The sequence below is a fragment of the Manis javanica genome, chromosome 13, assembly GCF_040802235.1.
Source record: "Manis javanica isolate MJ-LG chromosome 13, MJ_LKY, whole genome shotgun sequence".
In the NCBI taxonomy this organism is placed as follows: Eukaryota; Metazoa; Chordata; class Mammalia; order Pholidota; family Manidae; genus Manis; species Manis javanica.
In genome coordinates, this window is record NC_133168.1 from 10,287,638 (window position 1) to 10,310,162 (window position 22,525).

At 39.4% G+C, this 22,525-nt stretch overlaps 1 protein-coding gene across 6 annotated transcripts in view; it reads right to left on the reverse strand.

The window, feature by feature from the left end:
* The window catches only part of KLHL32 (kelch like family member 32), a 169,112-nt gene that overhangs the window by 117,565 nt on the left and 29,022 nt on the right, over nt 1–22,525 (reverse strand). For 2 of the 6 annotated variants that reach the window (XM_073220940.1, XM_017671945.3), the window contains exons 2-3: nt 18,589–18,676; nt 10,344–10,524 (exon numbers count right to left, since the gene is read on the reverse strand). In XM_073220940.1, the coding sequence (XP_073077041.1) occupies nt 10,344–10,524; nt 18,589–18,611 (204 nt within the window). In that variant the 5' untranslated portion in view covers nt 18,612–18,676. The other 4 variants (XM_017671937.3, XM_073220938.1, XM_017671961.3 and 1 more) reach the window with 4 other exon arrangements.

Consider the following 22,525-nt stretch of genomic DNA (forward strand, 5'->3'; position numbering starts at 1 on the left):
AGGACCAGGGGATGGTGAAAATGGGAAGATGTTGGTCAGAGTATAAACTTCCAGTTAAAAGTTGAGTAAGTTCTAGGGATCTAATGTGCAGTTAACAAAACTGTACAGTAGACCTGAAAGTTGCTAGGAGAGTAGATGTTAATAGTTACTAAACACACACCTAAAAGCTAACTATGGGAAGTGATGGGTGTTGTAACTAACTTGAATGTGGTAATCATTTCACAATATGTATGTATGCATCATATCATGATATTGTTTGACTTAACACAATGTTATAGACAATTTTAGCTCAATAAAGCTAGATAAAAAATAAAAATGGAGTGGTGTATCTCCATTGTCATTATCTGCTAGTGTTCTTTAAAGTTGTCTGTCTTCAAACTGCTTCTCATCCATCAAAGACAAGTGAACAAATCCCTGCCAGAATACAAATGAACTCATTCCTTGCTTCCTTGAAAAAGACTTCCTACAGAAAAACAAATGCCAGTTGAACCAATACAGTGTTTCATGTTGTAGCTGATTTGTATTTGGTAGCTCAGCGTGTGGACAGTTAAACATTTCACAGCCTGGCACTGGTCCACAGATGAGCATTAATCAATATTTTTAACCCTTAGATTTTGGCCTCCTTTCTCACATCCTACTGATACCAACTTCTTAAAGAACGGTGGATTTTCCTGTGCCCTCTTTGATCTTCTACAGAACGTGTCAATCTCTTGAAACTCTTTTCTGGCTTTAGTTAGGATGTGCACACCACTTATCTTTATATATCTGTGACTCTTCTTTTTTGTCCTATTGGTGAGCCATCTTCTCATCCTCTTTCCGCCACCTGAGTAAAGGCATCGTTTAGGTTCCAATGACAGGTATTCTTTTCTGCTCTCTTTTTCCCCCTGCTGTGCTATTTCATATGTTCCTGGGACCTCAACCTTCACTTCCTGTGTAGAAGCTGCAGTGGTGATGTTTTTTGTACCTCCAGCAACATCCTCCACACACTTCTATATTTAGTAGATGCTCAGTAAATGTGTATGGACTTGAGAAAGTAGTGAATTCTGTGCACTATTTGGTACTACAATTAACTGTGGAGTTAGTTTGTTCTTACCCCCTTAAGAAGTAACAAAGAAGCACACTGATTTGTGAAGTAGCAATAGCTACTGGATTGAAATTAAAAAATAAAATTAAATATTAAATACTAAACCAAACCGGAAAAAAAATGAAATCTAAATGTTTAAGGACATTTAAACACTTTAAATTAGAGGTAAAGTATTTTAATAGCATAGAGCAAAATAAATTTATCATCAGAAAAGGAATGTAGCAAGGATAAAATGGTCCTGAGATTGGATTTTTTTGTTTCAAAACAAAATGTTGGAGTTCTTTGTTTCAAAAGCCAATCAAGCAGAGTGAAAATGGATAAAAATAACCTGCAAATAATTAATTTTTTTGATGGTTTTGCTATCAAAACTCAAACAAATAAGAAAATATACACTTAAGAAGCATTGTATAACTGAATCACTACCATAATCTTCTTAAACTTCCTTAAATTCTTTATTATTATTATTATTATTAAGGTATCATTGATATACAATCTTATGAAGGTTTTACATGAGCCACATTGTGGTTACTATATTCATTTATATTATCAAGTCCCCAGCACACACTGCATTGCAGTCACTGTCCATAGGCATAGTAAGATGCTATAGAGTCGCTACTTGTCTTCATGCTATACTGCCTTCCCCATAACCCCCCTACAGTACATGTGCTAATCATAATACCCCTTAATCCCCTTCTTCCTCCCTCCCCACCCACCCTCCCCATCCACTTTCCCTTTGGTAACCACTAGTCCCTTCTTGGTGTCTGTGAGTCTGCTGCTGTTTTGCTTTGTTCTTATGCTCCACAAATGAGGGAAATCATTTGGTACTTGTCTTTCTCCGCCTGGCTTATTTCACTGAGCATAATACCCTCTAGCTCCATCCATGTTGTTGCAAATGGGAGGATTTGTTTTCTTCTTATGGCTGAATAGTATTCCATTGTGTACATGTACCACATCTTCTTTATCCATTCATCTACTGATGGACACTTAGGTTGCTTTCATGTCTTGGCTATTGTAAATAGTGCTGTGACATACATGGGGGTGCATATGTTGTTTTTGATCTGGGATCTTGTTTTCTTTGGGAAAATTCCTAGGAGTGGAATTCCTAGGTCAAATGGTATTCCTATTGTTAGGTTTTTGAGGCACCTCCATATTGCTTTCCACAGTGGTTGAACTAATTTACACTCCCACTAACAGTGCAGAGGGGTTCCCCTTTCTCTGCATCCTCACCAGCATTTGTTGTTACTTGTCTTTTGGATGTTGGCCATCCTACCTGGTTTAGGTGATATCTCACTGTGGTTTTAATTTGCATTTCTCTGATGATTAGGCAAGTGGAGCATCTTTCCATGTGCCCATTGACCATATGAATTTCCTCTTTGAAGTGTCTGTTCAGATCCTCCACCCATTTTTTAATCAGATTATTTGCTTTTTGGGTGTTGAGGCGCTTGAGTTCTTTATATATTTTGGATGTTAATTCCTTACTGGATATGTCATTTACAAATATATGCTCCCATAGTGTAGGATGCCTTTTTGTTCTGCTGATGGTGTCCTTTGCTGTACAGAAGCTTTTTAGTTTGATATAGTCCCACTTGTTCATTTTCGCTTTTGTTTCCTTTGTCCGAGGAGATGTGTTCAAGAAAAAATTGCTCATGTTATGTTCCAGAGAGTTTTGCCTATGTTTTCTTCTAAGAGCTTTATGGTTTCATGACTTACATTCAGATCTTTGATCCATTTTGAGTTTACTTTTGTACATGGCATTAACAGTAATCCAGTTTCATTCTCTTATATGTAGCTGTCCAGTTTTGCCAACACCAGTTGTTGAAGAGGCTGTCATTTTCCCATTGTATATCCATGACTCCTTTATCTTAAATTTTTTTTTTTAAGTTTCTTTTCTCCTCCCTCTTAGGGTTTCACAGTAGCATCAAGGCTGATAAAATCTCATTCTCCACCCATACTCTAATGCCTAACAGATATGGCTTTGTTTTTTAATTACTTCTACAAACAAACTTTAAGCAGAACTGAAACAGACTTCAGCTCCGCCCCTCAAGGGGAACTTGAAGTCCTCACGCGCAGCCTCCCTGCCTGCTGCCTCAATGGTTACAGCTTCCTTTAAAATCTAGACGCTGCCCTTTCCCCAACCGGCTCCGAGCCTCGGGTCTGTGGTGGTGCGAGCACCCTACTGCTCTACTAGCCCTCACCCTCCAGCCAGCGGGGAGCCGCACACACTTGCGTTTCCTCCCTGGCCATCCAGACCTGCCACGTCCAGCCCACTCTGCTCCCTGCAGACCACACCTCACACACATTCTCTTCTCCCAGCCACCAGCTCCTCGGTTAGGTCAGGCCTTCACCTGCTCTTCCTTAACCACTCCTCATGCCACTAATGTCAGCGTATTTCATAAACTTGGGCCTCTTTTTCTTCACTTTGAAAGTGGAGATGATGATAAATAATAATACTCACAGGTTTCTTTAGGGAATAAAACAAGTTTTTGAAACGCTTAAAATAAGGGCTTGTAGCACAGACAATAATTAATAGTAGTTACTATTATTGCTATTATTGATTGAGAATGCCAGAGAGAGGAAGAGGGGAAAAACAAGGGTCAGGCCCCAAAACAACACCCCAAACCCTAATACAAATTACATGATACTTCAGTTATTTCTTCCCTTATCTGTCCCTCTTACCAGACTATGAATTCATTCTGTGTAGAAGAGAGTAGATTATGTAAGAAATACGTAGTGAATTTAAACATTTATTTCTAATTATGTATTATATACTCATTTAATAGCTTTTTAAACCATTTTATTCAAATAGTGAGTAGAGAGTATGATTATAAAAATACATAGAACACAGACTTCTTTTAAAACCATGGATGGGCTTTTTCTCTTCTCTCAAAACTAAAAATGACATAGGCAGAGCATTCTCAGGATCGAATGGAAAATGATGCTCAAATATTTAACTTTCCAAAATGTCATATTTGAATCACTTTACCCTCACATATGTGAAGCTATGTTAGACAGTCAAGACATCTGCTTCCTTGGCCAGAAAGTGTAGGCGTTCGTGGAGATTTAAGCTGGAGACAGCAAATGTTAAACAACAGCTTCCAGACGCCACGGCATGGCGCACAGCTCCAGGCTGCCCACGTGGAGGCCCTGCAAATGCGTGTGTCACAGGGGTTGCCGCAGGGAGAAGGGGAAGAGGCAGGCGCATCCCCACCTCTCACACGCAGACTCTAGATCACTAAGGTCTCTAATTTCTCCTGCCGCCTCTGGTTCGATACGTCCACATTCAATTTCGTTCAACAGTACCTAGACATCACTAGCCCTCAGCTAGTCACAGTCCCTCTCACAAGTTTCTGGTGAAAGGGTGCAGCACAAGATGCATACATAATCTTCAATTTGTTTAAAAAAATTACTTACAGCTTTGTTGAAATACAATTGACATACAGTATTGTGTCGGTTTAAGATGTACAATGTGATGACTTGATACATGTATACATTGAGAAATGATTACCAGAATCAGGTTAATACATCCCTGCATCACCTCACATAGCTACCTTCTCTTGGGTGCAAATGATGAGAACTTTAAGATTTATTCTTTCAGCAACTTTTGAGTCTACAGTACATATAGTTAACTACAGCCACCATGCTGCATCTTAGATCCCCAGAACTTCCTTATCTTATACCCGGAATTTCGTACCCTTTGCCAACATCTCCCCATTTCATCCATTCCCCAGCCCTGGAAACCACCATTCTGTTCTCTGCTTCTGTAAGTGAGGTCATACCTATTTGTCTTTCTCTGTCTGACTTAGAATAATGCTCTCATGGTTCATTCATGTCGTTGCAAATGGCAGGATTTCCCTCTTTCTCATGGGTAAAAAAATCCCAAAGCACACACACACACATATGCACGTGCATGCACATATTTTATTTATTTACCTGTGGACAGACCTTAGGTTGTTTCCCTATTTTGGCTATTAACTGCACCACTTTACATTCCCACCAACAGTATACACGGTTCCCTTTTCTCTGCATCCTCACCAACACTTGTTATCTCTTATCTTGGTAATGACCCTCCTAACAGGTGTGAGGTAAACCCTTAATGTGGTTTTGATTTGCATTTCCCTAATGATTAGTGATGTTGAACATGTATCTGTCCATACTCATGTACTTGTTGGCCATTTATATATCTTCTTTGAAAAAAATGTGAATTCAGATCCTTTATGCATTTTTAAACCACAGTATTTTTTTTTTTTCTGTTGAGTTGCAATGGGTTCCTTACACATTTTGGATAGTAACTCCTTATCAGATAGATTTGCAAATATTTTTCCCATTCCATAGGTTGTCCTTTCATTCTGTTGACCTTTAATTCCCTAAGGGAGACAAGCTATAGTTTAAAGGTTTACAAAAGGGGAACTTTGCATATGAATTTAGAGAGAAGGCAGAGGATGGACAGGATAGGGCTTCATGAAGGACTTCACACTGGTTAGTCGTGATAAGCCTTAGAAGATGGGCACAGCAGACTAAGAGGTAGGGGGTTAAGGTGGAAGGGATGGTCATTAGCAAGGCTGAGAGGTGGAAAGGCCCTCCGTGGAATAGAGTGTATTTGGAGGACAGTATGGCTGCAATGAACAGATGGGGAGAACAAAGATAAGGACGGATAACAATGACACAGCATGAAGGCACACTCCGGGAATCTGGCAGACATGCAGCGAGGACCTCACACAGTTAACTGCACAAAGGTTTGCAAAGGGACAACTGGAATACGAAAAAGATTGTTACTAGATTATTCTAAGCAAGAAGAAAGGAGCTGTCAGATTCAGAAAATGAAAATATGGGAAAAGATGAAACCAAGAAGTTTCTCTGACTCACCAAAAGGTGAGTGAGTCTGCAATCAAGGGAGTCTGCAATCAAGGGAGTGTAAAGATGAATTGCCCTCTCTTCCCACAAAGAGCTAGGCAGAGTATGACTGGCTATCACAAGTGAGTATAAGGAGGGAAACAGCTAATGTTATTGAAGGTCTACTGTATATCAGATACCGTGCTTAGCACATTACATACCTTATCTCATTTCAATCTATATTCAGCCATCTGAGATGTGCTTTATGATCACCAATTTACAGATGATAAAACATAGGTTCATGTTGACTCATCTGTGCTCATAAAATAGATAGCAAAAAGGATCAATAATCCAATGAATGTTAATTAGACTAGCACCTGCTATTTGCCAGGCACTCTGGGAAACAATGGTGAACAGAGAAATGTAGTCCCTGATACTGGATTCAAGCTCAGATCTGACTCCTAAGCTCTTCCATTTCTTCCTTCCCCACTGCTTTATACCATTTGCACTTTCTAAGAACAAAGTATAAAAATCTAACTTATGTCAAAGTCCTTAATTAATTGAACAGATTATGCTAGAAAGAAAAATCCATCAATAATTTATTTTTATATTTACATTGCTAAGAATTTAAATATACATGGAATTCTATGAAATACACATGGAATTCCATTAGAACACATCTCTTCATTCACCTAATGAATATAAGTGAGCATTTACTAAGCCTGAGCCAACACTGTAAGTGTTGGGAGAGATACAGGAACTTCTGAGACAGGGAAACTATTTCCGGGGGTTGTGTTTCAGTGTAGCAGAATATAAGACACAAGGAAGACAAACACAATTCTAGTTTAGGGTCTGCCATCACTGAGAAACAATTCTTTGTGGGTCTCCTGCACTTCTGCAGTTATTGGGAGGGAGGCACTAGCTGCCCTTTATTCTGAAATCTCTTTTCAAGGATGTTTCCATAGCAAACTGCCTTGGATGACAAAGTGGTGTCTCCCTTTGGAGAAAAGGACAGTTTTGCTTATAATCCTGGAAGATACTGTGTCTTTCTGCAAAGGGTAGGCATGCTTACTGTCTAATATAATGATGTCTCCCTTCAGTGCAAATAAAGATTTGACTTCCCTGAGCTCAATGATCCTTTCCTACAATGCAATTCCGTTGGAGGGCAGTAACGCAACCTGGCCCTCTTCATCACCCTGTGGGAACTGGGCCCCAGGGAAGAGGTTAAAATAAGTGCAGACTCCCTCTTCATCACCCTGTGGGAACTGGGACCCAGGGAAGAGGTTAAAATAAGTGCAGACTCAGATGCTACTGTTGCTATGAGTCATTGGTAGTTGTCCTTTGTTTCTGACTTACAAGTCTTACTGATTTCTACCAGCATGTATGAAATTAACTGTGGTAGGCTAACTTGCTGGCTTGCCAGTAGGGTAAAATCTCAGGGTCTTGACTGTTCTTGACAATGTTAGTTTGCAAATTCTTCCCCTTCTTGCAACCATGCCCTTTGGCACACTCTCTTTCACTGATCCTGGGATTGTCCATGTGACTTGCTTGACCAATAGGACATTAAAAAATATAACACAAACAGGAGATTGCAAAGCACCTGCTCATTGAAGCTTCTTGCTGTCTGGCTGTTTAGAAATTAGTTGTCATGTGAAAAAGCTTAAGCTAGCCTGTTTGCGGGAAAAACACACCCAGTGACTCCTCCCGTCCCAGCTAAGAGCCCATCAATCACCAGACAGGTGAACAAGGCCAACTTAGATCATCCAGGCTCCAGCCAACTCTCCAGTTACCCACTGATGTGGAATGAATCCAGCATAGATAAGTGGAGCTGGCGGATCAGAGGAACTATCCAACATCTAAGTTTTAGAGTGGTTTGTTATGAAACAAAAACCAACAAAAGATACAGAGTACAAAGTAAAAACTACTCCAGCATAATATGCCTATTACAAGTTCACAGAGCTCAGTCTACATCTGGTTAAATACTGTAACTCCAGCACATAGCACAGTACCTAGAAAAGAGTTCAGTGCCAACTGTTCCAGCTTTGTTTCAGTTTCTCGATATGAACAATCAACACACAAGTCCCTTAATTCCATCTCACAAGTACCGAAGATGGAAGGAACTGTGTATGAATCCAGCAGGGCACGTGGTTAAGCGAAAAAAACACAACCTGGTAACCAAGGAAACAGGTGCTCCGGTGTGTCAGAAGCAGCTCTTCCTACTTAGTCTCTGGCTGTCCCTAACATTTTGCACTTCAGTTTCCTTACCTGCAGAATGGGAATAATAAAGCTTTCTTCACAGGTTGATGACAGTTTTACAAAGGAAGCACTCTCTGCATATAACCTGCCAGAGCTCCAGAGGCGTTGTGGTGGAAGACATGAAAAATTAGCAACACGGTTAAATGCCAAGTGAAATGCTCTCCTGCACTTACGTGGATGTACGCACTCACACGTTCTCTCTCACAGACACGCATGCACAAAATCAAACCGTTTCCCAAAACCAAATTAAAAATTGAACCAGCAGAGACCTAAGAGGAGAGAAGGTAAAAGCACCAAGCTATATTATGGTCTAGGAGAAGATAAAATGCATACATAATGTGCACATGTTACACCTAACAAATAAAAGTATGATGTTTGCAAAGCTCTCTAAATAATTTAACTTTTCTGGTAGATTAATGCCTGACAATGTGAGAGTGTATAAAATGTATCACTATGTTTATGGAACTTAAAGGTCACTTTTCAGATATCCTGCTTCATTTCTGCAGTTTAGGATTAAATTCCAACTTTTTGTTTCAGGTACACATGTCAAGTAATTACCTCTTCATCCTCTATATTACTAATTTTCATCATATTTTAAAACACTTTCTTTAAAAAATCTTTCTTTTATGATTTGGCATCTTTGAAAATTCTCTTTAACTGCTTGCTGGCAATTGAATGCACTTGATATTTCTCTTAAACATCGAAAACAGTAAGAGGCACAAACTTCCAGTTATAAAACAAATAAGTCACAGGGATGAAAAATACAGCATGAGGAATACTGTAAATAATGTCATAATAACTTTGTATAGTAATAGATGGTGAGTATTTTATAATACATATATAAATTATATATTACATTAATATACTATACTTACCACAGTGAGCATTTTGTAATGTATGTAATTGTCAAAACCGTAATATTGTACACCTGAAGCTAATATAATATGTCAACTCTACATCGATTAAAAAATAAACTAAATTTTAATTACTTAATTTTGAAAACATCAAAACCAAGATTACTGGCAATACACACATCAAGCGAATTGTCCATGGGCCTAAGTTGGTTTCTGTATCATTTTGAGAGTTTGATAAGGGAAACTTTAAAAATTCACAATTAAATTTATGTTTTCATTTATATAGAGATTTTATGCCGTCATGTTTTGAAATTATCACCTAGTCACTAGTTAACCAAAATAACCCTGAAAAGAAAATTAAATAAGAATTTTAAATTGTACATTCAGAATATTTTTAAATATTCTGATTAATAATTGTCAAGGTTTATACCCATATAAGAGGTAAAAGAGCATGGTTGAGTCAGATGCAGGTTTCAATTCTCTATCTGCCACTTAGGAACTCTGTGACATTACTTTAACCTCTGAGTTATCTCAAATTACCTAACTTCGGAGATTCATTTCCTTATATGTAAAATGGTGATTTTTTTATAGTATGTGTATGTGTTTGTAAATGGGTTGTTGTGAGAATTAAATGACATATGCTTTTTGCACCATGTGAATCACAGGAAGTACTAAATAAATGGCATCTAATTAGCTATAACCATACCGTACACATTCATCTTCAAAAAAAAAAAAACCAAACATATCACCATATCCTATTAGTCACTGGAATCAAATTCCAGAGGTCTACTAAATAAGACATGTCTCCTTCAGTCACTCAGACACCCACATGTCAATCCTAAAGGTCCATTAGGCCAATTGCATCTCTGTCACCGGAGCAAATAGTTGGAAAACATTAAGACGAGAACATGCCTAGAAAATAAGAAATCAGAAACACTACATATATTTAGGGGCTTTTTAAAAATTTCAACAAATTGTTTAACAGATTTTTTTTCTGATCCGGAATCTAGAAACATTATGGGAGTGATATGCCCGCCACACTTTCCTAGGGTGGTAAAGTGCCAACCGCTCCTTTGCTCAGATGCAAAAGAGAGATGTCTGCTGAACGCTGGAGGCACGTGCAGGTGCCCAGCCCAGGCAGGATCCTGACGGGGCCCCCACCTCATTCTGCCCTGGAAGGGCCCCCAACATTCACAGTTCTGGGGAGGATCATCTGATTGTCTGAAGGCTGCTTAACACTATAGGGAAGTCTGTCATCCTCTATTTACTGACATTTTAAGAGAAACAAACAAACAGACAAAAAAACTACCTCGACTTACCCGGAAATAGTCGCTGCACGCTGCCAGGACGGCCTTGTGAGCGGGGAATTTCTGTTCCTCGGCAATCAGGGTGACGTCGCAGAGGATGCCGTCGCTTCTCTGCTGATTCAGCGCTGCCAGGACGCTATGGTTGTGAGATTCCGAGTGGCAGAGCCTCTGGCCTGTCAGCATTTCTTGAACACTGCAAGGAGAGCAATCAAGTCAGCACGCTCTCTCTCACAGGCTGGGCTGCCCCCAGGCACCCCACTCCTTAGGGGATGCAGACTCCAGGGCACTGCGGGGGAGCATGACCTGCACATCCCCCCGTCTTCTTTCTCCCCGTTTTATTTCTCTCCATTCTTCTCTTGTTCTCTTTTTCTCCAAGTTTTTCCTGTCCTCACCCACCTCAGGTGTCATTCTCTTTCCTACTGGGAATCCCTTGCCAGGTGTGTGTGTGTGTGTGTGTGTGTGTCACCTCATGTCTGGGGGGCTGTGAGCCTCTGCTCCTGGGCTTCTGTCCCCTCGGTGTGTGTACATCTTCAAGGACACGGCTTCTTCTGGACGTATATCTGGATGTGTGTATGTGTGTACGTGACTCACTCCACTCTGTGACCCCCTCCCAAACTCTCGGATTCCTTCTCTAGCTGCCTGCTACGTGGTTAGCACAAGCTCGGAACATGGTCACTGCCAGGCACTGACCCGGCACAGAATCCAGTGCACCTGCACGACTCACCAGAGATAGAGGAAGTTACGAATCTCTCACAGGACACAATACTCCACTGATAAATGAAACAAAACTGAGCAAACATTGGTTAGGGGAAAAAGGGCTGCTGGTGACCATTCCATGTACAAGGCAATTATAAACCAAAGCAGCGTTAATTATAAACTTGGGAGATTATGCACCAAAAGGACATCAAAAGAAATGTCTTTGAAGAACAGAAACTGAGGCTGAAAGTAACATATATCTCTAATACCAGCCTTCAATGTCTGTATGTGATCACTGTTCTAGCTTTATGAATGACTACACAATTTTGTTTCTGTTCTATCTTTTGAAAATTGCTAAATTTACCCATTGTGAAATGTACCCCTTCACTCCCCACCTCATCCTAAAATAGCCTATGTCCTTTCAGAACTTCAAGGCAAAAGCCTAAAATGATGTGAAAGTAATGCCATAAACACAAACGGAAAACTGCATTGGAATCAGATCTGTGAAAATCTCCGCAGTGGACCAAAATCTCTGAAGCGGCACTGGACTAAGGTGAGGAAGCTGCACCCATCAGAAATCCCTCCCAGAACGAGAACCAGAGCCGTCAAGCCCTGTTTCTGGCCGGTGGACCCTTCTCGAAGCTGAGTGAAGATACCATGGGGATGACTGAGCATCATCACTCCTTTCCTAACAACTCCTGCATCAGGTCCATCCCTGTGAGTGTCAAAGAGTCACTCGGGAGCCAGAGAGCCACCAGCAGCCTAGTCTGCACAGTTGATTTATTTGACAGGTCTCTGCCCAGCCCATGGTGCCAGCTGGCTACTAAACTGCAGGGCAGCACAAATGGCCACCTTTGAGCAGACCAAGTGCTTCCCATGAAATGCCAGAGTGCCACCAGGAAGCCTTCCTGGACATGTTTGACTGGGGAGCCTTAGAAATGTCAGAACTATTGAAAGAAAAAATTCATGACAGGAGGTGATGATATAGGAAGTTCTCGTGGGAAGGTGGGAGGATTATTTTCAGTTGAAATGCAGCAGTGAGTTTTGAAATGGTTACTGTCATCAAATATTCATCTAGTGGTTCTCGCTATAGGCAGACATTTAAAATCAGCAGTTGAAAACCACATTCAAAAGCATAAATAACTTTTTATTACAAATTTCCATGCAAAGCCTAGGATTAGCATTCCCAATAATAGAAATGAGGGAATAGTAATAGATATGTTGTATCAGCTAAGTAATGCTTTGGGATTGTTTTTGAAATATCTTTCTAAAAGGATGAAATTTTTATATATTTTACAAACAGCAAATCTCTTACTATGTTCCAGGAATTATTCTTAGTGATTTGTAATTATTAATTCACTTAGCTTCATAACAACCCTATAAGGCAGGCACTGTTATCATCTCTATTGTAATAGAAGAGAACAAAAGGTCCAAGATCAGGCATTGTGAGAACCTATCACCCAGGATACAATACAAGCATACCTTCCTTTACAGAATTTCACTTTATTGTACTTTGTAATATTTCATTTTACATAAACTGAGGCTCTGTGGCAACCCCTCACTGAGCAAGTCTATTGGCACCATTTTTTCCAACAGCATTTGCTCGTTTTGTGTCTTTGTGTCACATGTTCATAATCCTCACAATATTTCAAAATTTCTATTATTATTGTATTTGTTATGCTGATCTGTGACCAGCAATGATGACTCACTGAAAGCTCAGAGGATGGTTGGCATTTTTAAGCAATAAAGCATTTTTAAACTAAGGTGTGTACATTTCTTTTGATATAATGCTATTGTACACTTAATAGACTACCGTATATAGTATAAACATAACTTTTATATGCGCTGGGGACCATTTGACTCTCTTTATTGTGATATTCATTTTATGTAAGTGGTCTGGGACCATACCCGCAATACCTCCAAAGTATGACTGCAGTGTAATTCATCATCCTGTTTAAAAAACAAAACAGAGAAGGCGAAACAAAACCCAAAAGAATGCTAATTTGTAAAGAAACATCTCAAAAACCTATGACTATAAAGAGGAAAAAAATCACAAAGTACATGTTAGTCTTATATTTATATTACAGTCATCTCAAAATCAAAGTTGTATTTTAAAAATAATATACATGAACATAACATGAGACAGCAATAAGAAATGTTTGCTATCATGATTCAAAAACATTTATCCCTGCACTGTAACTAAGAGAAGTTTGGGGATAGAAAATAGATTTTAATTTTCATAACCTTAGAAAATGTATTTGAAATGCTCATAAATGTTCTCCCTTTTAATATCACCTTAAATGCTAAGTAAATGTATTTCAAAATTTCATTTGTAGTGGAACAGAAGAATATATTAAAATAATTGCCTTAAAATGTTTCCTTACTCATTTTCCAAATATAGTGTGACAATTCAAGTCCTTATTGTTAAGACTGAATCAGTATTTGCATTTCAGATCTCTATTGACAGCGAATAAATCTTGCCAGAGAAAGAGCAGCTGTAAACTGAAATGTGGCGAATAATAAAGGGCTCAGCTCAGAAACAATTGTGATGCTGCACAATTTCACAGGATCATTCAGCTGGGCTTGAAATATTCAAGCTTAAAGAAAACAACATGCTAAATATTTAAGGCAACACTTGGCACAGGATTCCAAATATTTTGGAGCCAATATGTTCGGAGTCTTTAAAAGCACAAACAAATACTACAACATTTGGCAAGAAATAAAGGCCTATTAATCAACAAATCTTCATTATACTCTGAAAGTAACTTGTCACTCAAGTCTCAGAAGTAAATCTGCAAAAGATCTCGACCGTGGCCACAGAACACAGCTGGAAGGTGGTAGGCCCTTTTGATGAGTTACTAATCATAAACAAGGAAAGAGGTGAATCAGAGACTACAATGCACCATGTCTAACTAAGATGGGGAGCAGATACATGCTCCCACAGGCTCCCTTGGCATCTATAACTTATACCAAATTAACACACTAAACTTCTCAACTTTGAGCAATGTCTCTCCATTATTCGGGAAATAAAGAAGGAAGGAAAAGCATATTCCTAAAACTTCCTAATTTACTGAAAATACAACATAGAGGCACATTTCCCAACGGCATACAGACTTCACATCATCCTGAAGTTGGGAAAGGTCTTCTATGCAAGCAATGTTGCCATTTTATAAATCTCAGGTGAGCACAGAGGGTGACCTGGCTTCCCCAATAGTCTTTCCTCTGAGTGAACCCCCAAAATTGCACCATCTGAAACAATAGCCACTAATCACACGGGGCTACCAATCACGTGAAATGTGGTTATGCAAACTGAGATGTGTTGTGAGTGTGAAATGCACCCTCAATGTCAAGCATAGTATGAAAAAAAAATGCAAAACATCTCAAATTTTTATGATTACATGTTGAAATGATAATATTCAGGGTACATTAGGTTAAATAAACTATATAGTTAAAAATCATTTTGCCTTTTTCTTTTTACTTTTTCAAAAATGTCATTATTTGAAAATGTTTAATTATATATGTTTTGCATTATGGTTCCATTGCACGATGTACAAGTTTCCAGAAGAACATGTCCCTCATTTCTTTCCACTTAAATTCTATAAAGGCTTCACGGTAACCTGTCAGGCTGTTCCTGTATCTCTTAGAGCCCAGCCTCTGTTGGGCACAACATGTGAAGCCCTAGTCTCCCCAAGCAGCAGATTGCTTTTCACTGATGCCAGGGATCAACCATTTGATTGGCCATATGTCAGCATCCAGTAATAGGGGAAAAAATAATGAAGTCTCAGGGAACAGGACTATTCATGACTTTAGGTCTTTAACTTTCATTCTGGAATTGATGACAAACACTAAAAAACCAAATGCAGAACACGATGTTCATAACACGGCAAGCCCTACTCACAGCAAAGCATTGCTTTAGTGCAAATCACTACTTCAGATTCATGTTAGTATATTTGATCACAGAAATCTTACAGGGTCTCATATTCATAGAACAGACTTTGCCTGAGTTCAGTCAGTTTTTCACAGGTCAATTCCAAAACAGCTGTCTGGTTTTTAAACATCTGCATTTCAAATTTTAAAATTCAAGTCAACTTCTGTATCAATGTTTACTTAGTATTGAGATATACAAAAAATTTGCAAGTGGTTTTCAAGTAAAGCCACCGATAAGGTATTATACTCTTCTACATGAAACGCAGCAAGTAGCAGAAAGAGCCTCATTTCTTAGTTAGGCTATAAAGAAAAAGATTGGACAAACACCTGGTAGTATTAGAATTGTTCATGATTATCTCAATTCAGTCTGCTGATGAACTGTCAAATGAGGAACCTCATCACTTCAATTCCACAGTCAAAAATTTCTATACAAAATACGTTAATACTAAAACCACTTTATTTATTTAAGTGGGTAAGCTGTTACCAGAACTCATCATGGAACTTAAATATTTTTTATAGAACACTTATAATTTGTAAAAACCTTAAAATGAATGCTAACCTTTAATAACAATGGTCTAGCAATCCATAGAAAAATAATAAGCAAAGAAGACACAATATGCTTAGAGATCAAGAAATGAAGAAGACGATGAAGGAAGGAACTTGGTTATAAAGGAGTAGTCCTATTTCATTCCTCCCTTCATTCATTCACTCAACAAACATTTATTCACTCTGTACTAGGTATGGGAGATAAAATGGTCAACAAACCAAGCTTGGTAGCAGCCCCTGGGGAACACTCGGTTTAGCAAGGCAGTCATACATCAATGGAGGGATCTAAGGTCCCCGGAGAAGTACTGCTGGAGCTGAGGGGTGAAGGATGAGAACAAGGTGGTGTGGCAAACGAAGGAGAGGAATTTTCCAGGCAGGGGAAGCGCTGGGGCTATGATCCTGTGGCAGGAGGAAGCCCGCCCTTCCACAGAATGTCAATGGCTGGAGCACTGGGGACAAGGAAGCTTCTGGTGCAGGATCTGGAGCTCAGAAAGAGGTCGTGGCTAGAGGTGAGATCTGGGTCACCCCTGCACAGAGAGCGTTGCAAGCACAGCTGTGTCTCTGGAACACAGCTGAGAGGCAATCAACAGTCAGAGGTTACTGAGGAGATAAGAAAGATAGGATTCAAAACACGGAAGCAAGGCCGGGCTCAGCGGAGGGAAAGGACCATCTTTTGAGCAGCAGGAGGGAGGGGATAAATGGACCAGAATCAGTTAAAACTCTGAGCCATTTCTGGGGTTTGTGGAATCTAAATATTTAGTGGAACCAATCTCCACTGGATGATGTAGGCATGAGAACATGGATACTTGGGTTCATCTGGGTTGAGATTCGAGCATCAAATATTCAGGGAGCCAGAAAAATTAAGGATTTAAAAGTGTGATAGAATCTAAACTGCGTAAGAAGAGAAATGAAGGAAAGAAAGGGTGGATGGGTTAGTAGAAAGTAGCAGGGCCACGAGATGAGTAGGCAGTGAGGTCAAAGTACAATCACAGGAGTAGGCAAATGAGCAGACGAGAAGGGCAAGAGGTCCTGGGACAAGTAAAGTGGCTGATTCCAGAAGAGAGCAACTACTAGGGACGCAAGGTCCACGCAGGAGCAGGACGGCGGGTGGCCCAGGGGAGGGAGAAGGTCTTAGGCAACAAGCAGGCTGAAGATCCGAGGCTACGAAATGGGACCCAGGGTCTGTGATAAGGGAGAAGACTGCAGGCCAGGGGCCAAACGCTCAGTGAATGGGGAGAAAGGACACTCACATCCGTGGTGAGGAGGAGAGGGGAGAGAGGGGAAGGGCACCCCTTGCAGAAGAGCATGTGTTGGTCGTAGCTTTCTCAAACAACCGGTTTGAGGAGTGATGATCTAAAGCAAAACTATGCCCCAGAGTGCAACGATCTCTTTACCCATCCCTAACCTAGCAGAGAAGTGAGGAAATAAGGCCACCAGTTGACAGGGCTATGACAGAAGTGGTGCCTGAGGGGCGGACAGGTCCTAGTGAGGTCAGGACGTGCACACAGCCGTTCAGGTGAGGGACGTGCTACGGCAGCGCATGTGGTGTGGGCGCAGGAGTTCCACAGGGCACAGGGGAGGTGGGAGAGATGGGGGAGCGAGGTCTCTGAGTCACAGCAAAGAAGGAAAGGCCATTACAGAGACGATGGTGCTGTGGAGGGACAGATGGCAGTGGGATCAGAGTGGATCAGTAAAAGCGGAGATGGTAAATTCAAAGGAAAAAAATCACTTTGAGATGAAGGCACAGAGTTCCTGGTAGCCAGAAATAAATTACTTGGCTGAGGTGTTGGCAGACGGATACCATGATCTCTATGTGCTATACTGGCCGGATGCCATATCTAAAGCAGGATTTTCGACCTCAGTGAAATTAACTTTCTGGGCTAGGTTGTTTTCTGCGGTGGGGAGTTGTCCTATGACAACTCTTAAGATGTGTAGCAGGATCCCTGGCCTGTCCTCCCTACATGCCAAGTGCACCCCACTGCTGTGACAACCAGAAATGTTGCCAGATAGTGCACAGTATACCCCACGGGTGAAATACACCCCGCTGAGAACCACTGACCCACAGCAGCACCCACTCCGGGAGCGCAGAGGCAGTCTATCAGCTGTCCCAGTGCCTCAGCTTCTGAACACGTTTCTGGAACATGTCATCTCTATTAGCTTCGGAGTTGTGGCAGAAAGCTGGTCTCTTCATTTCTGAGACATACCCAATTCTTAATTATTTAAAAAGAAGCTATTTCTCAGGTTTATCATCTCTTTTACTCTTTGCTCTGGAGGCCCTCGGACTGTTTCCTTGAAGGAGAATGAAGACTAGGTTCCTCTGAGAACATCCCAAAACCCCTGCCTTTTCTGCTTGACTGCCCCCTCCGTTTGGGGAACGTGCCAAGCTCCCCCTGCCCTAGGGCACCTCCCCATGTCATCCTGCCCTTCAGGGCTCACATCACAGAAGGCTTCTTCAGGAGGGCGCTTCCTCACTCTTTCCATCCCGTACTTTTCCTTCAAAGCACTTTTCACACCTGCGCGTGCATTGCTGGTGTGTTGTTACTGCCTCAATGTTTGTTTCCCCCTAGAATATACATTTTATGAGGGAAGAACCCTGATGTGTGTTTTATTCACTGTTGGATCCTCTGCACCAAGTAGAGTGTTTGGCTCAATAAGTATTTGTTTTGTTTATAAAATGAATGATCGAAAGAAAATACTAGGAGTATTTTGAGAATATGTATCACATTCCCCGAGTAATTGCTTTAAAGGGGATGATAATCATGTAGATGTATAGTTTTCTGGTTCATTATTTAATCATATACCTTTATAGCAGCACATCTTGGGTTTGAGGGAAATGAGCACCCTAAACAAGAGAAAGATAAAAAGTAGTATCATTCCAAGAATCCCGACACATACCCACGTCTGGCCAGTAAATAGACGACAGCAGTTAGCCCTGGTGCTACTTTCCTGAACTCATGCATCCTATGCCTGGTTCGCTTAATTCCTTCAAGTATGTGTTGAGCCCTGCTCCGCACTCAGTCCTGGAATGTGCAGTGTGACTACTTGAGGGCTCATGACGACAAGCAAGGACATATCCCAGAGGGCCAACCTGAGGCAGCGTTCCGACGGCATTCTCCAGCAGGCTCCCTCGGGGTCTCAGCCTTAGAAGTCTGCAGAGGAATCGGCAAGCATCCCAGCTGAATAAGAAGGCAAGAAAGAACACAGTGAGCTCAGTGCGAAAAAAAAAGCACATTCTGTCCCTTCCTAATGCTAATGTTTTAGAATCACAAGGAGGCATCTTGAAAGTTCTGTAGTCAAGACAGACCATTCTGACTGAATGCTTTTTGATAAGCAATGGTTCAAAATGTTCTTAGGTTTTTTTCACCTTACTAAAACTTTAAGGACTCAGAAGTAAAATGTGCTTGAGAACCAACAATAGCTAAAGTAAGAGTTGCAGTAAATATTAAAACATCAGATGGCCAAAGGGAAATATTAAGATTTGATAAAATAAAGCTAGAAAGGCCTAAATCACAAATACTAACTGACCTGTCCTTTATAGCAATTTTATTTTCCTCCAAAACATGAGTATTAGTGAAATAAAGTTAAAATCAAGTATGCCTTTGCTCAATGTCTACAGAAAGATTATTTTCTATTCAAGGAGCAGATTTCTGAAAACTAGGTAAAAAAAAAGAAAAACATATAAAGAGGATGAAAGTTAGCAGAAAATGGAAAATATTCTTTCAGGAGGTTTAGGATTAGAAATTGTCAGGTTTGAAATTGCTCCTTGACTAGGTACTCATTTAACCCCACATGCTACCTCTCATCCCTGTTCCCAGCCTTTGTTTTCAATCACTGATGTAACTCTAAACAGAAAAGTAAAGTATTTGAATGGACTGGGATGTGGTCCATGACTATGTGACTCCCATTAGAGGGTCTACTTCCCATTTTCTAATACACTTAAGTGGCAAAATTCATTCCAATTTGCATAATCTTACACAGGCTCCCTTCTGTCATAATTTTATTTTGAAAAATGCTAACAGGGTGAAAACAATTATGAAATGAATACGCTAAGCTGCACCTAGTTCTGCTGATTTACATAGAAGAGAGAGGTATGATTTCCAATATAACTATGGTATTTGTTGTATTGCACACAAACCCTCAGTTGGTATGGCTTAGCAATTCATGTAGACATAATTTGCTTTAGTATTCCATTGTTATTGAACATCAGGCTGTTTTGAACATTTTTCATGTACATATTCTTTGTTTCCTTTTTTAATTATTGAACATAAGAGGCCTATACTTTTCTTTATTTCTCATTAAGTTTTGACAAACCTAAAAATGGGCACCATTTTCAACTGATAGATTATGACTGAGCAGGACAGAGGCTGAGAATAACTCAAGGCACACTGATTAGCTAAGAGACTTTCTTAGCAACCTATCACTGTTAAACAGTTTCCTTTCAGAATCTAGGTTATAAACTCCAGGTTCTTATAGCCTAAAACTAACACTAACAGAGGTTTTTTTTATAACATTATAGCTAATATAAAATGGCACCATGTGCACACATCGACTCACTGTCATGTTACTACGGGCTGGTTACTTACCATTTTTAAATCTTAATTTTTGCATTTCTAAAAATACAGATAAAAGCACCTTGCCACAGGGCTATATACTGCATGGAATATGCCATGCTCAAAAACTGATTTACCACAGGGTCTCAGTAAACATCAATGTGTCTCCATTTACTACACACACAAATATGACTTGGGCAGTGATTTGCTCAAATGACATGTAGGTAAATTTTTACTTTTGTTTCACTTTTTGCTAATGTAGTTGATATGCTAAGTGCTATTTTTTTAATGCCAAAAAAGTATTGCAGCAATCCTCCCACGACTGTTCTCAGGACCACTCTGCAGCTTGGATAGATGATTCAGGCCCCCACCCCAATTCTGCAGCAGAAGCTGCCTTCACTCTGGGAAACGCAGCAAATATTTCTCAAAACTACAGCAATTCTTTCACAGAATCAGAATTATTCATTGACCTCACCCTTAGGAAATGTCCATTTCACCTGTGAAAGAGTGGAATCTCCTCTCTTACTGGTGAGTTTCTTTTAAAATATAATCTGCTTGATACATCCGATGAATGGGGCTTAACCTTTATAGTTCTTATTTTCATTAAAATGTTTCAAGGTTGCCAGAGTTTCACTTAGGCAGATATTTTGGAAGTGAATATAGAAAATCAAGTATTTTCAGAGAAAAAAGATGTCATTAAACCATAATATTGTGAAAGGGAAAGGAAAAAAAAGGTTTTGTAGGTCCGAGTTCATTGCATGCAAAGAAAGGAAGACTAGAAAACTTATCTGGGTTAATATGATCAACAAACCTAAGTCACTAAAAATATTAAGCTACCTTAATTATTGGATGTACTCCAATCCTACCAATATGTAAGAAACTGGTTTATTCTTGCTATCATCATATATTTGCTTAATAATCTTTTAGTATTATATTCCTTTCAAATATACTTTTTAAAATATTAGTTGTTCCTGATCTCAGCAATTTATAGTAATTGAAGGGAACTATCACCAGATTTTAAGCAGGTAGAAGTAAAATGCAAGAGATATAGAGGTGGTTTACAGGAAGAAAACCTAGAAATTAAAAAAAAACATGAATTATAGGTAGAAGTCCTGATCATGAAAAACCAGTTATAGTAGATGTTTCTTCAGTATACTCAAGAGTTTGTGATCCCTATAAAAAATTACATCAAATTAATACATCTTGAAAGGTAAAGTTGCTTCTAAGCATAAAATTATTAGGACACATGCAATGGTCCCAATCATGTATGTATTATACATGGTAATAATTTATCTTTAATTCTGATTGTTTCATATATTGGTATTTCTTAACACCGGAGTACTAAGACATTTTTAACACCAGCACATCATCATGTGATGTCTGATAAGTGATATTAGATATCCCCTTAGTCTGAAAAGCCCAACATTCCAGGGTACCCCACGGGCATGCTTTCCTGGACGGAATATTCATTTTTGAAGACTGGCAAGGATGCTTGCCTTTTCAGAGAGTGATGACATCTAAGCTCTCCCTCCAAATAACAAAGAAGTGAGGTGATCCAACTCGAAAAGGAAAGGTCCAAGCCCAATGTGACATTAAGGCACAGTTTACTACCTGAATAGATATGTAGGCCAAAAGAACTAAATCGCCCTATTCTTACAAATCCCTACCACCATTTTAAAATATAATACAAAAGACTTAATCATTCAGAACATATTCTTGAGATCATAACCTTAAGGCTTTTCTATTAAACACTGCTATTATAAGTTTTGATTAAAAATGATTTGAAATAACCACTTCACCTACTACCATCAGCCAAATGCTTTTTTTGACTGCTATTATACAAAGAAATACTTTACATGCATGATCTCATTTAATTCTCACAATAAGCTGATGTGGGAGATACTATTTTCATTTTATTGATAAGAAACCTGGGGATAATTCACCAAGAGTCACAGGACTAGGAATTGGTAGTGTTAGGGATCAAAACCTCGTCTGCTTGACTCCAAAGCTTATAGCTTATGTTCTTAATTATTCTGCTATAATCCCAAATTTTATTTAAAGAAATCATAAGTCTTAATAATAAATAAAAAACTACTACTTTAAAAAATACCTAAAATCATTATAGATATCAAAATTACAGAAGAAATACAGTAAGTTCTTAATAATATAAGATATAGATATGTATATAATGTTAATACTGTTTCTTATAATCCTATGAAAGAGGGAAAAAATATCAAGGAGCAAAAAGTTAAATATCTTTTTGCAGATGGATCTCACCAAAGGTCACCAGGACATACAACCAGTGTAAATCGGTCCAACACAATAATGCCAGATAATTAGATATTTATAATAGGAGAAAGCAAACTCTTTAAATTATGGAACATACCAAATCATCAATTATTCTGAATAAGGTGATATGCAACCACACCTCTTAAGGTTAGGAAAGGAGCACCAATATCCACGAAATCTATGAAA